At 36.2% G+C, this 16,047-nt stretch overlaps 2 protein-coding genes across 7 annotated transcripts; both read left to right on the plus strand.

The window, feature by feature from the left end:
* Positions 1–315: 315 nt before the first annotated feature.
* On the plus strand, positions 316–5,028 carry LOC113717269 (caffeoylshikimate esterase-like). Of its 4 annotated transcripts, XM_072071200.1 has the most exons (9): positions 316–710; positions 852–929; positions 1,261–1,390; positions 1,512–1,658; positions 1,932–2,062; positions 2,895–3,032; positions 3,977–4,075; positions 4,203–4,320; positions 4,490–5,028. In XM_072071200.1, the coding sequence occupies exons 1-9, from the start codon at positions 420–422 to the stop codon at positions 4,510–4,512; spliced, it is 1,155 nt and encodes a 384-aa protein (XP_071927301.1). In that variant the 5' UTR covers positions 316–419; the 3' UTR covers positions 4,513–5,028. The 4 variants fall into 4 exon arrangements, with proteins under 4 accessions (XP_071927301.1, XP_027097822.1, XP_071927300.1 ...); XM_027242021.2 differs by having other exon boundaries at positions 320–710; positions 4,203–5,028; XM_027242023.2 differs by having other exon boundaries at positions 321–710; positions 852–881; positions 4,203–5,028.
* Positions 5,029–5,973: 945 nt separating this feature from the next.
* On the plus strand, positions 5,974–9,755 carry LOC113717280 (uncharacterized). 3 transcript variants are annotated; one of them, XM_027242046.2, is made up of 6 exons: positions 5,974–6,148; positions 6,669–6,801; positions 6,898–7,001; positions 7,491–7,662; positions 7,759–7,899; positions 9,118–9,755. In XM_027242046.2, the coding sequence occupies exons 1-6, from the start codon at positions 6,099–6,101 to the stop codon at positions 9,475–9,477; spliced, it is 960 nt and encodes a 319-aa protein (XP_027097847.1). In that variant the 5' UTR covers positions 5,974–6,098; the 3' UTR covers positions 9,478–9,755. The 3 variants fall into 3 exon arrangements, with proteins under 3 accessions (XP_027097847.1, XP_027097848.1, XP_027097849.1); XM_027242047.2 differs by having other exon boundaries at positions 5,977–6,148; positions 6,658–6,801; XM_027242048.2 differs by having other exon boundaries at positions 5,994–6,148; positions 6,721–6,801.
* The last annotated feature ends 6,292 nt before the right edge of the window (positions 9,756–16,047 follow it).

A 16,047-nucleotide genomic window follows, 5' to 3' on the forward strand; every position in this document is an offset into this window, starting at 1 on the left:
ATATTTTAGACATAAATTCACATTTTTATATATAATTTTTAGGTGTATATTTGACTGCAAGCCTAATTTTTTTTTTTTTTGTAACATTTTGTATGATTGACCAAATATATCTAAAAACTTAATTTTACTATTTTTAAAATTTATAAAAATATAAAATAATTATAACGTCATACAAACGTTAATTAATTTTTAAAAAAGATCCGATCCATCTAACCAATTGGCCTCTCAGCCGATAGTTTAGGTTAGTGGTGTCAGCTATCCGGTGATAATTTAACACGTTGTTGGTAGCACATGCCGCCTTTAAATAGTTTAGTGCTCCAATACGCTACTCGTGGACTATTTCAAATAACTTCACATCTGTTTCTTTCCCCTTTTTCCCGTGGACTATTGTATGCTGCACTTTTCAACTCTGATCCAACATGAAACTTGCTCTGACTTCAACTTTCCGGCCACTGGTGCCGCCAAAATTGTCCCCTTTTGACCAAAATCTTGCTTCATCCAATATGATTTTCCGGCCAAGTGTTACATTAACTCCAAGAATGAGGGAGACTGTGATCATGATGGCCCAGAAAAAGAAGCCAAAGATCGAAGGTGTCAGTGATGAGCTGAACTCAATTGCTTCCCAGAACCTGGATTTTGCTCCTGCTCGAAGAAGGGTCAGATTGGCTTTCAGTAATGTTCAGCAGCAGCTTGATCATGTCTTGTTTAAGGTATATTTTTATGTATTGAAAATTACATCGCTTTTTACTGTTTGAGCTATAGTTGAAGTCAATATGGTATTTTCTTTGTCTTGAATTTTGATTATTGTTGTTCCTTTTTTTTTTTTCTTGAACTGTTGAAATGTTTGCAAGATGGCTTCAAGTGGGATCAGAACAGATGAGGTAAGTAATCATGCTGCTTTGAGAACAGAACATGTATTGCATAGAAATGTATTATGTCTAAAATTTAGTTCCATATTTAGCAGCTTTAGCTTTTGATTTCTAGAGAAGATTAATGAATTTCCAGTTGTTGCATATTACAGCTGTAATGCACTTCAATTGAATTGATTGTGACTTACTGACATTTCCAAATAACTTAATGAACGTGCTGGATAAAACCAAAAATATAGACAGTTGAATATTAAAAAAGAATAGAACTTCTGATTGATTAGATCAGGCTGCTCAAAATTGTATCCTTTTTTACAAAATGCAAACTTAATGCGTTTTGTTACTTTGTTATTTTAACTCTTTCCTTAGCTGTAAAAAATTATGGGTTTTGCAGTGGTATGAAATAAATTCAAAGGGCCAAGAAATTTTCTGTAAAAGTTGGTTGCCAAAGCCTGGTGTACGAATTAAAGGTGCTTTATGTTTTTGCCATGGATATGGGGATACTTGTACTTTTTTCTTTGAAGGTATGTAATAGGATCTTCCATAGAATCCATTGCTTCAAGCCATTAATCTGCTTTGAAGTCCATCTTTGATGCGTTTGGGAATTGGATATGTATCTCATCTACTCAAAATTTGGTGTTTCAGGTATAGCTAAGTACATTGCTGCTTCTGGCTATGGTGTTTATGCGATTGACCACCCAGGTTTTGGTCTATCTGAAGGATTGCATGGTTATGTCCCAAGCTTTGATGGCATAGTGAATAATGCACTCGAGTTATACAATATAATCAAAGGTCTGCTGTAAATTGCTTCTTTTTGCTGTCTCAATCACTGGGACAATCAAAGAATCGGAGACCTTGAAAATCATCCCTTTTATCTAAATTGAACTGATGCTGCTCTCCAAAACTGCAATAATAATCCGAAAGCAATCAGATATTTTCAACATTCTGCTTGCCTAGAGTATACTGCATTCACATTATTGACCTGTTTAATTATGCAGTTCATATAACTCTGTTGAGAATATTTCAATGTAACATCACCGAAGCTAGTTTGGAACAATGTGGCAGGAAGGCCAGAGATAGTAGGGCTTCCACGCTTTGTATTTGGTCAGTCGATGGGGGGAGCAATTGCCCTAAAAGCTCTGCTGAAGGATCCAAATGAATGGGATGGCATAATTCTTGTAGCACCAATGTGTAAGGTAATGCACTCTAAAGCCTTCGTGCTTTACCAGCTTGAACTTCATGATAATTTGTGGTTTCAAACTTGCACAGTTTGACTACTTTATTTGGCCAATCTTCTCGAAGTAAATGTTTCAACCACTTAACTGAAGCAAACATGTCCTCCCCTGCCCCCAGAAAAAGAAAAGAATAAGAAGATGATAGGAAGGGAGTTAGGTAAGCTTTTCTAGTTCTGGATTCCTTATGACAATATGATTGTAATGTAAACTGTACCATTAAAGTGAAGAACCTTTCACACAATTTTCTTGGGTAGTAAATAAACAATACTTAACTCCAGGACTACGGGATTCATATGCAATGATAAAATTCATTCACAGAAGTGCAGTCTTTTATAGTTTCTGCTCTCTTTCTGTCAAATGCTGTTTGTACTTTCGGAGATGTTTGAATTGTAGTCTTATGACAGTGTATTTGTGAAATGTCATAATATCTCCAGATCGGCCCTGCTGATTTTCTTTGCAGTTAGGAGAGTAATGAAATTCTGCATTACTATATGCCTATTGCTCATTGGTATTGAATTGATTCTCAACCTATAATCTTTGCACATTCCCAAACTTCAGCATCCAATATCCTCACAAAAAACTTGTACAAATTGTGAAGGGAAAAGCTTTTTATTTTGTTGTTGGGGGGGAGGGGGGGGGTTTGCTTTTCACTATTGTAACTGAGGAAAAGTTATTCTGTATTGACGATCATCCACAATCCTTTAAAAGGCACTATAATCAAAGTTTAAATATTATAAATCAAGCATTTTAATTTTCCTACAAAATTATTTGCTGACCTTGAGCTGCTACTTAGATTGCAGAGGAAATGACTCCTCCAGTTCCCCTTCAGAAAATCTTGATTCTTTTATCTAAGGTTATGCCAACAGCAAAGCTTGTTCCCCAGAAAGATTTAGCAGAGCTAGCATTCAGAGAGTTGAAGAAGAGAAAAATGGTTTGTTCTCTCCTTTCTGTATTAATGTCTGTTAAACTTTGAAAACTACAACATTTATGGACTGATACTTCCCACCATTGGCTTAACAGCTGCTGGATGATAAACTTGTAGTTAATATGAAATAGGAGAAATGTAAAAAACTAAATCATGCTTTACACGGTCAAAGATACTAATAATACATTATAGTGGAAAACTTATGACAATCTGTGGTTTCTGTATAATGGGATATCATGTGGTGAAACATATCTCTATCAGAACATGTAAGCCTTGAAGCTTATGTTGTTTGTCATATGTCTTCAGCGAACAAGATGAAACATTTTTAAGTTTTGTGAACACATCCAACTAAAGTTTCTTTCCATATAGTGGATGATTTACATTCTACTCTACACTAATCAGAAACTATGATAGTGCCTGGCGTGTTACACTGACATGATTCTGTGGATTGATTTCACATCATGGAGAAATCGTTTTAATTAATGTAAGATGTTAGAATATGAACAGGGAAAAACAAAGCTGGTGCTAAAACGGCATAAATTGAAAATTTTGACTTTAAAAAAAGCCTTCAAATCTTGCAGTTCTACCATAATTAGAGTTCAAACAAGAAATATTTGTAACATCAAAGTTGACTATTTATTCTGATATCTTGCATTTGGGGCCTTAATTCACATTCTCTTGTTTTGCTAAAATTTGCAATCTTGCTGAAGTACGTGGTGATCTCTGTATGGGATCTTATTATCGTGTATTAGTGAATTCTCTACAACAATAAATAAAGATGTACCCAACATCATGAGCTGGTTCATATTAGTGTAGCAGCCTGATAGCCAATGGTTTCCTTGAAGTCAGCCAATTAAATATCTTGGCTTGCAAAGTTTCTGTGACTTTATTTATATGCTTGATGGAAAATATGTGCTGAAGAGACTTTCTTTCCTTTCCTTCTTTCAAAGGCTGACTACAATGTAATTTGCTACTCTGATCAAACGCGATTAAAGACTGCTGTCGAGCTTCTGAACGCAACAAGATATATAGAGTCACAAGTAGATAAGGTTAGTATCCATTGCTTCTTTGAGAGCCTGATCTCATTTCAATATGCTATTACACATAGACTACATGAAATACCGAATGAAGTTTTGAGTCTTAATTCTGAATTAAACTGTCTTTGGTATCATGCAGGTTGCATCTCCAATGCTGATTCTTCATGGTGCTGCTGATAAAGTAACTGATCCTCAAGTTAGCAAATTTCTATACGAGAGGGCATCTAGCAAGGACAAAACTCTGAAGCTTTATGAAGGTGCATATCACTCCATTCTGGAAGGGGAACCTGATGATAGAATTTTAGAAGTACTCAGTGACATAATATCCTGGCTTGATTCTCGATGCTCCATGAAGAACTAGTTTAATCCTTTTCTTCAGCATTGAATTATTCAAGCTGTTCTATTTGTTTCGCTGTCATCTTGCAGCCATCAGTTTCATTCTTTCCTAAGTCACAGCTTGCGACTGTTCTGCAACCAGGAGAAAGAGATCATTTGTTTCCTCGGTAACAAAGTATTCAATGCCCAACAGCTATGTAGTTTAGGAAAATGAAAGTTGATGCTACAAACTTCGGAGAAAAGAAACAAGATTCTTCATCACAAGATATAAAGCAGTAGCATTCAGAAACGATAAGTTCTGGGATATAGCTTTCCGTAAAGGAGAGGTTGCATCAGTTTGATTAAAAAGAATGCCTCTGATCAAGAACCATGTTTTTACATCAGCAGCCAACTTATGAGGACCTATAAGGATGAATGATTGAGAATATGAAAACAGACAGCTTTGTAGCTCTATTGTTCTGACTTTTTTATGTGAATTTTAGTATTTCTTAGCTAAGTTTGAGGGGGATATTAGACGATGGGTTTACATGCACAAAGTCAGGCCTTCTCCTGTAACTCTGTGAAAGTGGTGTATCATACTTGTGCTTTTCCATGGAGATAAGATTAATAAATCATCTCAGTTCCCCTTACGGAATGAGAAGTATAAAACATAGAAGCCCCTAAGAATTTCTTTTTTTGGTAATAAAAGGATTGCATAAAATAAAAATAATTAAGTCAGTACATCACATATTTGTGTGGGAAAAGAAACACCCCTGGAATCATCACATAAAACAGTTCCTAACTGGGGAAAGAAACCCCCAAGAATTTCATTTAGAAATAATGGTAAGCCATTGGTACTCCTTGTAGCACAGCAAGGCACTCTAAGAACAAAAGGGCCTGATCTGTGTTGGGCATTTCAAGCAACTGTGACTTCTCAACCATTTCCACAGCACCATTTATGAAGCAAAAAGACCCTAGACGGCCTAAGGGATCTGATTGTCTCGAAACTAGTAGTCTTCTGGCGTGCTCCTCCTGTAGTCTATCAAAGCAAACAATTCCATTTACCCAGTTGTAACAAATACACGAAAGCCATGAAAAGATGCAAACGGTGTTAGAAAGACCAATAAATCATTATCCAAGAACTTTGAAAGTAATCCTACTTTCAAATGTGTCTTTTAAGATGGCTAGGCATGTAGTAACCAATTAATGATGCCATTTTTCAATTTCTAAACAGAAAGAAAGGTAAGATTATTAAATGAAAGTAATTTCTAAATACACGAATCACCCTACAAGGTTCGTACACCTATTTGTTAAGTTTATCTTATTCAATTAACACAAGAATGTGCTTGTACTGGAAAACAAACCCTATACCTCAACTTTTGTACACATCACCAACACATATATCAATTGCGAATTATAAAACTAAAATCATCGGCCGAGAATTTTGAAATAATGAGACTAATATAGACTTCATTCAACTCTCCGGGACAATCTATGATTCCCCAAACTTCGAGGGCAAAATTAATATTAACCGATAACTTCAAGGACCCATCTGTAAATTTGAGGTTTTACCAAGCACCAAACAGAGCTCGGGCCTCCTAATCTTAGTTGCCACCTCTCGCTGATCGATGATCATAAGTCGGAGCCCTCTAAATTTTTCTTAGTAATTGAACTCTTAATTGACATAAATCTAATCTACAAGAATCTCAAATCTTGATTGATGTCGCTATTGAATCAACTCTTCAACAGAGGACTCCTCGGCCAAAAATGGTTAGTTCACAGCTCCACTTATCCTTTTTATTCGCAATTTACTATATCTTTTAGATATTCCCGTTTGTTTCCTTCTCGAATCAATTTAGCAACCTTTATTCTTTATTGGGGATTTTTTTTCTTGTGTATCTTTAAGCCAAATTTACTTTTTTTTTATGAGTTTTTGTTTTCTGAGAAAAACCATGTTTTTATTTTGCTTATTAATCCTTTCGTCATACTCATCCTTAATCATGTAATATATTCCTATACAGGTGTTATGATGCGTTGGAAAAATTGTTTACCAATGCATGCTTGATTTATTCTAGGAAAGTAATCGTGTTTTATGCTTAAATAAATATGAATTTTGGTGTTGGATGCAAAGCTAGATTTTTGCAGCTTTGTATTTATTTAGAGCTTTGACTTATCCAGATATCATATGCAAGAGCATCATTGTTAACTCATATCTTTCTGAATTGCTGTAGTAAGTTGATTGTTATGTTTCTTTTTGGGTAAAAATTAATCTTGATCAGTGTTTTTGTAGTAAAACATGCTTGACATTGACTATTTCCCGTATAAAATTGCTGCAAAACAAGAGAGATGGGCAGCTCAAGATTATGCGGAAGGAGATTGCCCAATTTCTCCAAGCTGGCCAAGAATCAATTGCGCGAATAAGGGTATAATTCTGTTGTTATTGCTCGTGTATTGGCTCTTCTTTTTTGCCATTCTAATGCAAAGCTTACTTGTATTTAACGTATGTATTTGTTGGTTAGGTGGAGCATGTTATACGAGAGCGAAATATCTGGGATGCATACGAGATCTTGGAAATGTTCTGTGAATTTGTTCTTGCCCGTGTTCCCATTCTTGAAAGCCAAAGGTAAGTAGGTTGAAACTTGGCTGAGTATGTCTACTCTTGTATTTTAAATAAGTACTGTTTGTGCTCACTTGCAGCTGTTGGTCTGTTACAGTTGACCTTAGTGATCTTTTCTAGGTTATGTTTCCTTTATGCTTTTACGAAAAAGAGTTATATTCTTCTGCCTTACTCCATGGAAGCTTGCATCATCTGTGTTTAGCCTGCATATCAATGATTCAGTGACGAGATTTTTCACTGTAATGTTCTCATGGCTATCCTGGCACCTATTGTTAGATGTGATGAGAGTTAGTGAAAGACAGAAAACCACTAAATTACAAGTTTTTTCCATAATACTTGGACAGGATCATGCAAACTTTATCTGGCCATTGGGATACAGTCATTGTGGTTGACTAATCTCTAACTTATTGATCCCTTTACTTCTAGACATTAAAGATTGCTATGGTTAACTTTGCACTTTCTGTTTTTTTTTTTTTTTTTAATTTTATGAAATAGGGAGTGTCCTTCTGAATTGCGTGAAGCTGTGGCCAGCATAATCTTTGCTGCTCCTAGATGTTCGGATTTACCCGATTTAGTACATGTTCGTAATTTATTTGCTGCAAAATATGGAAAGGAGTTCATTGCTGCTGCTTCTGAGCTTCGGCCTGACACTAGTGTCTACCGTACAGTTAATTTGCTTTATCTTTTATCTTTCACTAAAGTTCTAGATGTATTTTGTAGATTCCCTTTTCTTAATTTCATTTTCTTTTCTCTGAATTGTCAGATTATTGAGAAACTTTCAGTTAGTGCACCATCTGCAGAAGTGAAGATGAATATTCTGAAGGAAATTGCACGAGAATACAATGTAAACTGGAATTCTTCCAAAACTGAAGCAGAATTTTCTAAAAAACCTGAGGACCTTCTGGTAATGACTTAATATGAATTTCTTTGCTGGTACTATTGACTCGATCTCTAGAATCAGTTGCTCTTCAAATCAAACTGCTTAAGGGCTTGCAGTCACTTAGGGGATGTTGGACCCTGATTTTTAGACTCCTAGGTGCTCTTTGCTTTTACACATCTTTTGTTTTACTTTGAGTTGGGGCCAAGGAAGGGTGGATGGGGAGGGGGGAGGTGAAAAAGTTCATCTCGTTCATAGTTGGGTCTATTGATGCTTTAATACTGAACAATTGTGATTCTAACCAATAGTTTGTGTCCCATCATCAACCTTCTGCTCAATTATTCTTATGCTAGCAGAATTTAACTGGATTTTCTTACTCAAATTGAGAGAATAAACAAAAGGTTCAAAGGGAGAGGTAGCTGGGGAAACTATTGAAAGGTCCTAAGACTTATGGTCTGAAGGAATTGGAAGTGACTTGAATCTGTTTTGTAGATTGCTACAGACTAAGCCAGAACAAGTGGAATCAATGCTGAATGTAAGAGGTTATAATAGAAAAGAACAATGAGATGTCTATTTTCCTATCTGTCTAGACAGTCAGATACTTTTTCCGGAAGAGAGAAAGAGAGAGGGGGGGGGGCGGTGGGGGAAGAAAACTCTTCTTTCCTTCCCTGTTGATGATTGGATTACTCTCTCATAATCCCAAGTTTGAAGCATCTACAGAACTTGATAATCTGATCACGTTCAAGCTGGTGAATGGAAAGAGAGATAGGCAAACAGATAAGCAATCCACTTATATAGCTTATTCGGGCTAGTAGCTAACTATTACAAAAATCTTGGATATACCTGCTTTAGGAGTGGACTATAGTTTTAAGTGCTTGTACTGTTCTAAAAGGTACAAATTTGGTTCACATGATATAAGCACTTGAAGCTATGGTTTATATGGACCCGGATCTACCCAAGAGTTCCTGCTATTAATCCTAAGTGATGATGAGTTGTGGTGTAGAGACTCTCAACCACATGAATCATCATTCTCTATTCAGAGATACCAATGGTAAATTTTATATCATCTGAAGTATTCGATAGCATTGTCATCCCTGCTTGTGAATTATCTATATGTTTCACTCCTAAGTCTGTGTGGTTGGCTGATATTAACATATGCACCAGTTTTGCCTTCAAAACATTTACCTTCTTTTTCTTCATCTGTACATAATAGTGCTTCTTTTGGTTTGTGATGTACATTTGTAGAACGGACCAAAGCACATAGCTGCACCTTCTTTGTCTGTTTCTCAATCAAGCGCTGTCCACAGTCCACCTATTCTGGAGCATTCAAATACATCTTTAAATGGTCAACAAGGGCATTCCAATCAATCTGCAGTTGCAGTCAACAATATACCCCGGTTGGCCACCAACAAGCCTAAACCACCCTCTCTTAAGGATCAAAGCGTGGAACCAAAGACTGAAAGCAAAGAAACAAGGTCGCAATCATCTGATCCATTGGAGAAAGCTCGAGCTGCTATAGCTGCAGCAGAGCGTGCATCAGCTGCTGCTCGTGCTGCTGCTGAGTTGGTAAATTTCAACTTTAGCAGTGAAGCTCGAGCTAGCTAAGAGTTGATTTAACTAATACCCATTTCATATTTTCCTTTTGATTGGCTTGAGGACTGGAGAGGAGGTTGAGACGGTTGAATGCCTTTGTGTTGTTAAAAACAAGGGTATCACAGGCTGAAATGGTGGTCCTGAGTTAAGGAAGAGGAAATATTGGACAAGTCCTACAGGAATATGCGTGTATATATTTTTATTATCCTCCAGTAACACCTGTTACTTCTAATTTCCCTTTCTGTTGGATGCTCCAATATGTTTTCAATGGAATGAATTTTCAGAGCTCACTGACAATTTCCATCCTCCTTTAAATTTGTCAAAAACTATAACATTTTCCTACTTATGAACATTTTCAGGGAAATGATATGCTTTGCAAAGATTGTGGGGATAGATTACATTGGAAGTGTGCCATTTGCCATACTCTGCCCTGGCACTTAATTTGGAATGAATAGTCCGTATTGAATATGTACAGGCCTGTCATTCAATGCAACAAAGATTGTCCTCGACTCCTTGTCTTTCTTGTTACTTCTACTCCTGCAATTTCCTAGTCGGTTGACATTGGATTTTAGGATCTTTGGGTGGGCTGAAATTTTAAAAGCCTGGGTCTAAGTAATTGGACTGGGCCTATTCTATCGTACAAAGCTGATTACCCATATGTTTCAATATTGATGGTGAAATGCAGAACTGCGCAAATCTCATTAAAGATCGAAAGAAATTGGGTATAAGAAGTTCTTCCAGCAGCATACTAGAATTGCACTTCCCACAAACAATACTCGGACATTTAACGGATGCAATAAAGAGAAGTAATATTATTAGGAAAAAGACCAGTGCAAATTTTTTTTTTTTTTTTTTTTTTTGCGTCTTCCGATACTAATCTACACTACTCCTATCCTATGGGGGAGAGGGAGCCCATCTGAACTTGTATGGGAGTTTGAGGATGAGCTTTCAAATCAGACAAGTGCGCTGGCTTTGAATTTCTTGTAATGCACTAAAAAGGTTATCCCTAGCCATTGAACCAAAGTTGAATGGTTAAAGACCAGTGGAAGAAGCTTATATGATGTTTCAGGTTTTTGCCTTAATTTCTGTACTTTGATGAGTACAGAAATATAATTTGGATAGTGTATTTGTGAAACATAAAGGGAATCGGAGTTTTTTTTCCTGAAAAAAATAATTATGTTCTAAGATACACATGAATACTCCATTCTATCAAATTCTCAATCAGAAATGATCACAGGAAGATCAATCAGAACTTTGTTGTCCAAGAGGGAGTGAAGCCAGTAACTTAGAATTACAAAGAAAACAGGAATTAATCTCTCAATGAATAAGAGGAAAAGATTATGTTTGGGGAAGGGAAAATTGACCTAAGTATATACACGGAGGGGACAACTATAGAGCATAAAGCCATAACAACAATAAAAAAGTATATGACTCGTACAAATATATGAAATGAGAACTTTTCATTTTTCAAATTTTTGCTGCGACTGCTATTATTATTATTATTTTATATAAACAATGCTCCAAAATTTGTTCCTTGTTTCTTTCTGACGAGGACAACAAAAACTTGTTTGAAATCTTTTTGTCCTATGCTGCATCATCTTCTGGAAGAGACATAAAAGTCCAACAACATGACAAAGTGCTGCATGATAAAGCGATGGAACAAGAAGCTGAGTAAACAGCTGAACAAACCCGTCCACACAACAAAGCCAGCCCCATGATCCCATCAGTCACAACCATTACCCAAAAATCACCTGTGGCTGCTTTTCTATGTGCCTCTTATCTACACACACACAGATATATATATATATATATATCATCTGCACGCACTACACACACTGATTGCAAAATTCTACGGACTCCCTCGAGGTTATATATGCAAGGATACCTGAATTTTCATTGATACCTCGTCTGGTCATGTTGCATCCCACACTTTGCACAAGAATGCAGCATTGGGACAGTTATTCTTGTCTATCTCAATTTATGTCAATTTCCACCTTTCTTTAACCTTATTCCCATGCAATTTTAAACCCCCACGTCCTCTTCGAAAAGGACATCCTCTTAGATGAAAATTCAAGAAACCTACACACATGTGTGTATCGTAGTGAATGAAAGAGATGTAACAATAGTTAGCAGGAGAAACTAAGGTCGCAACTTCACAAGTAAACAAAATTCAATAAAGGGAGAAGCTAGAGCCATTTCATTTGGACGATAATGACTGATATATATATATATATAATGATATTTGATCATGTGGGACTCAACCAACCCCGTGCTGAGAGAGATCGACTTTGAAACTACATTTGATTTTATTGAAATGAACAGTCGTTTTCGTCTTGAATTTCGTTTTTTTTACTAATGCGGACATATTTCCATTGGTCAAGATGAAGATCTTCTGCTTTACTTTCTTTCCATTCTCATTTTAGGGAAGACAATTAATGAGCTTTCCACGAAAACTTTTAACTTCAAACTTCTAGTGGAAGAAGATATCGATTGAATTCTTGAGTGAATGCGTGATAATGAGATCCTTGGTCTTGGCCTCTACGATTTATACCAAAAGTAGAGATTTAAAAAGGGATTCATTAATTCTGGTGAGGATGGTTAACGGGAAGGCAATGGGTTTTCGTTTTCAAGGAGGAATCCCATTTATGTCCCGAAATTCTTCGCTAAGAGAGGAAAGAAATTGGTGATGGTACTAAGAGATGGTGATAGGTGGTTTTTATAGTAATGGACAAATTAAAATGGAACCTGCCTTTTTTGATGACTAGGTTGAAATATATCCAGATCAATTTTAAAAATCATATAACCTTTTTGTTGCAATAGTTGTCTATTGATGTTATCTACTAACATGATGAAACACCCAACTGAAGATTTTTCTGTGACAGTTGAAGTTCTGAAGTTTTATCTTAAGGCATTTCAAAAACAACCACTTGTAGTTGCTCATACTATCCTATGGTATTTCAAGATTGAACTAGGAGAATAAAATTTATGGCACAGGAACTGTATACTTCTGAGAGATTATATAGTTCTTTTTTGGGTTAAATACCAAAAACCTCCCTGTGGTTTGCCTAATGTTCACTTTACCTCCCTATGGTTCGGAAACCTACAATTTGACTCCCTGTCATTTCAACTAAAGTGTATTTAACGGAATTTCTGTTAGATTTTCACTTTAAGTGAAACGACAGGGAGTTAAATTGTATATTTTCAAACCATAGGGAGATAAAGTGTACATTTGACAAACCACGGGGGGGGTTTTTGGTACTTAACGCAAAACCCTTATAAAGGGGCAATTTTGACATTTTCCTTTCAGACGTTAGTTTAGATGTTTTCCGTTAGACTTTTACTTTAGTTGAAACGACAGGGAGTCAAATTGTAGGTTTCCAAATCATAGGGAGGTAAAGTGAACATTAGGCAAATCACAGGGGGGTTTTTGGTATTTAACCCTTCTTTTTCAAGTATCGTAACCTTCAAATCAAATTAAATTAAGTATCGTTGTATCATATTTTCAAATTGAATTAATCATTGTATAGTGAAATAAGTGTTCTTGAACCTTAAATTATAATTATTCCAAAGATTTTAAAATGTAAAGCATTATGTTTATTGAGAAATTAATACAAGTTGAGGAATTTTCCTGTATTTCTTTAACAATATGCAAATGATTTTATCAAGTTGAAGTAGTATCAATGTTTAAAGAGAGACCAGCAGACTATTTGCTGAACTCTTTGCGACAGGGATGCCATCTCATCTCCTCGGCTATCCCCATGTTCACTTTGCTTTTCATTACTTTTAAGAAATGTACGACCATAATTTTATTATGCCGCCCCAGGAAGACATTCATCTCAGTGTCATGCATCTCTGATCCGAACATTAGTTCCCTGTACGAACTTGAAATCAAGTGATAAAAGTAAGACAATTACTTAAACTCAGACTGAGACAGAGAAAGATATTAAAGCACGAGCAAAAGTAGGTTGAGCTCGAGAACCGAACATATACAGAACGGAGCACATATTATTAAGGAGCATCTCTACATGAAAAACGTAGCAGGACATGAAAAACTTGAACTACTATCACATTAGTATAGTAGTCTCTATTATATACACATAATCAATTCAACCTTTCCAATCTTTTTTCTTTTTTTTTTTCTTTGGTAATAAATGGAACAAAAAATGTTATCAGAGGAAAAGGTTAGCCATTTCCAAAGTTAGACCAAGTAACGAGCATATTTTATAAGTGACGTAGACGGTTTGCTAGCAGCAGGACTCAAACTCAAACTTCCCTTACACAAGCTAAACAATCTTACCAGTTGAACTACCCCCAATTGCCATTAAAATCCTACATGCGAGCATCTCTCCTACTTCAAATAATTATTTAGAACGATTACTGTTGTTGCCCCTCTTTCATGTATCCCTATCTATTTGGATTAAAATAGTAGATACTATTAGTCTAGAGTTTAGGGTTTCTATGAAGATGATTATGGCAATATGTAATAATACGGATATATTCTCCTATTGCGGTATAAAGACTTTAAGACTTATCTTCATGCGAATGAATATGATCACATAATCACCAGCCATGCATGTTTAATTAGCTAGATGTATACCACTAGTGCAATGTGTGAAAGAGAGTAAGAAACTGCTGCAAAGGCTGCTAAGCCTGAATGAGGTATGAATGTCAGAATCTGGAGAAGAAAAGATCACAACCAGTGTTCCTATACTTTAAAATTAAGCTTAAAGCTAGAAGGGTTCAAGCCTCATGCCAATGCAGCAGCTTTAAACATCCCTAACACTACTACTACTATACTATAAATATTGGACTTGGTGTAATTGGAGGGAGGGAGGAAGGAGCTCAGTGTCTATATAGTCTTTTTCTTTAGTAGCGGTGTAGCCGTCGACTTTTGCTGCTGCCAATTTGCAAATTGCACTCTCTTTCAGATTCAATATATATGGAGAAGCAGAGGTGCAACTTTTTTAGTGTAGTTTCTGACCTATTTGTAACACTGCTTATTTCGGTCCACAATCTCTCCCTGATCCCTTCCATCATCTTAGCATTGGATGATGGCCAAGGAGATGTTTGTCAATCAACAGTTTTGTACCTTACTTTAAAACAAAATCTCGGGATCTCAGCCGGCCTGGAGAGAGACGCAACACGTAGTGCTTCTGTAGCTCTCTTGTAGTGCAACAGTAATGAGCAAAACATTTCACTATAATATATCATGTGGGGACAAGTTGCAAAAGGGTCCCTAACTCTAAGTTTTTAGCATACTTACAATCGGATTTGGGACCCAACCAAGTTGAACCATGTCAAACAACTAATGGACAAGGAAGGGTTGTCACCTTTAGTTAAAGTTAGTGGTAAAGCGTAATAACTGCGAGGATTGCAGGCGCATCCTGCAAATTGTAATTCAATTTGTACATATATATAGCTAGAGACCTGATAGAATGTTAGCTCAGGGCGACGACGAGTTACATTTTAAGCCTCGGGAGAGTATAAGAGGGTTAGGTTTTTAATTGTTGCTTCCCACGTCTTGATCAATCTTTATCCCAAAACTGAACTGATCAAATACTTTGAAGGAATATGTGGCATTATTGTCACTGTATAATGCTTCATGAATATTTTGTGAATAAATGTGCAACACCATTTGTAGTGTCTAAAAAAAAAAAGTTCATTTGTTTATCTTGCAGAGAACTAACCATAGCATGAAAAATTAGCAATTTTCTAAGTTTGTTTCACATAATAGCTTTAACATTTTGTACGATTATTTTGATATTACACTTCTAAATTTGAGAGGATCCTCGATAAAATGTAAAATAATGTTTCATAAATCAAACCAATTAGCACGAGGATCATCATGCGCTCATTTCTATGTTTGTGCTTGCTATTGCATAAGCTCCCCAAAAAAAAAAAAAAACATAATGGTAAAATCAGAGGGAAGAAAAAGAAGAGACCGAACAATTGCGGAAGAAATTCATGCAAAATTGGTCTCTTCTTTTTCTTTCCTTTCACTTGACCTTGGTCATTACCCAAATCAATATTATGGATAGCACTGATTTTTAAAAATAATCACAAACACACACACACATGCACACAGCGATGCTGGTTAAGTGTAGTCCAGGATAACCTAGTGCAGTGTATGAGTTCACAAGTCATGTTAGAGCTAGTGTTAGGTTTTTACTTCCATATGTCTTTGTTAATTAACAGCTCTATAAGAGTTGACCTGCCAATTAGAGTCCATCTTCTGGGCTCAAGCACACTTGGATCCTAGTTTTGGCACTTCTAGCTAGATAGCTGTTCTCAGTGATTGATTCTCATTAACCAAGGGGAAAAAAAAAAAACTGATGCAGCTTTTAGCCGAAAAATATTTGTCCGCAAATGTATCCGGGTCTTTGTTTGATTATATCAATGACCAACCAATGGAGTCTGATGACTGCGGTTTAAACTTTAAAGCATCAAGCTAGCTAGGCCTGGAGTGAACTCTGGGTTAGAAGACATCGACATGGACATCGTTCAGCAGTACTGTTATTGATTTTTGGTTTCATCAAACACAAGAGCAAAGGGTGAATAGCTAGGTCAGTTGTCTTAATTGTT

This window comes from Coffea arabica, chromosome 11c, assembly GCF_036785885.1.
Source record: "Coffea arabica cultivar ET-39 chromosome 11c, Coffea Arabica ET-39 HiFi, whole genome shotgun sequence".
In the NCBI taxonomy this organism is placed as follows: Eukaryota; Viridiplantae; Streptophyta; class Magnoliopsida; order Gentianales; family Rubiaceae; genus Coffea; species Coffea arabica.

Coding starts and splice junctions, on each gene's coding strand:
- LOC113717269 (XM_027242021.2), top strand. CDS start 420: ATGAAACTTGCTCTGACTTCAACTTTCCGGCCACTGGTGCCGCCAAAA. Junction 930..1,260: donor AACATGTATTGCATAGAAAT/GTATTATGTCTA, acceptor TGGGTTTTGCAG/TGGTATGAAATAAATTCAAA. Junction 1,391..1,511: donor TTGTACTTTTTTCTTTGAAG/GTATGTAATAGG, acceptor TTGGTGTTTCAG/GTATAGCTAAGTACATTGCT.
- LOC113717280 (XM_027242046.2), top strand. CDS start 6,099: ATGTCGCTATTGAATCAACTCTTCAACAGAGGACTCCTCGGCCAAAAA. Junction 6,149..6,668: donor GGACTCCTCGGCCAAAAATG/GTTAGTTCACAG, acceptor GTGTTTTTGTAG/TAAAACATGCTTGACATTGA. Junction 6,802..6,897: donor AATCAATTGCGCGAATAAGG/GTATAATTCTGT, acceptor TTTGTTGGTTAG/GTGGAGCATGTTATACGAGA.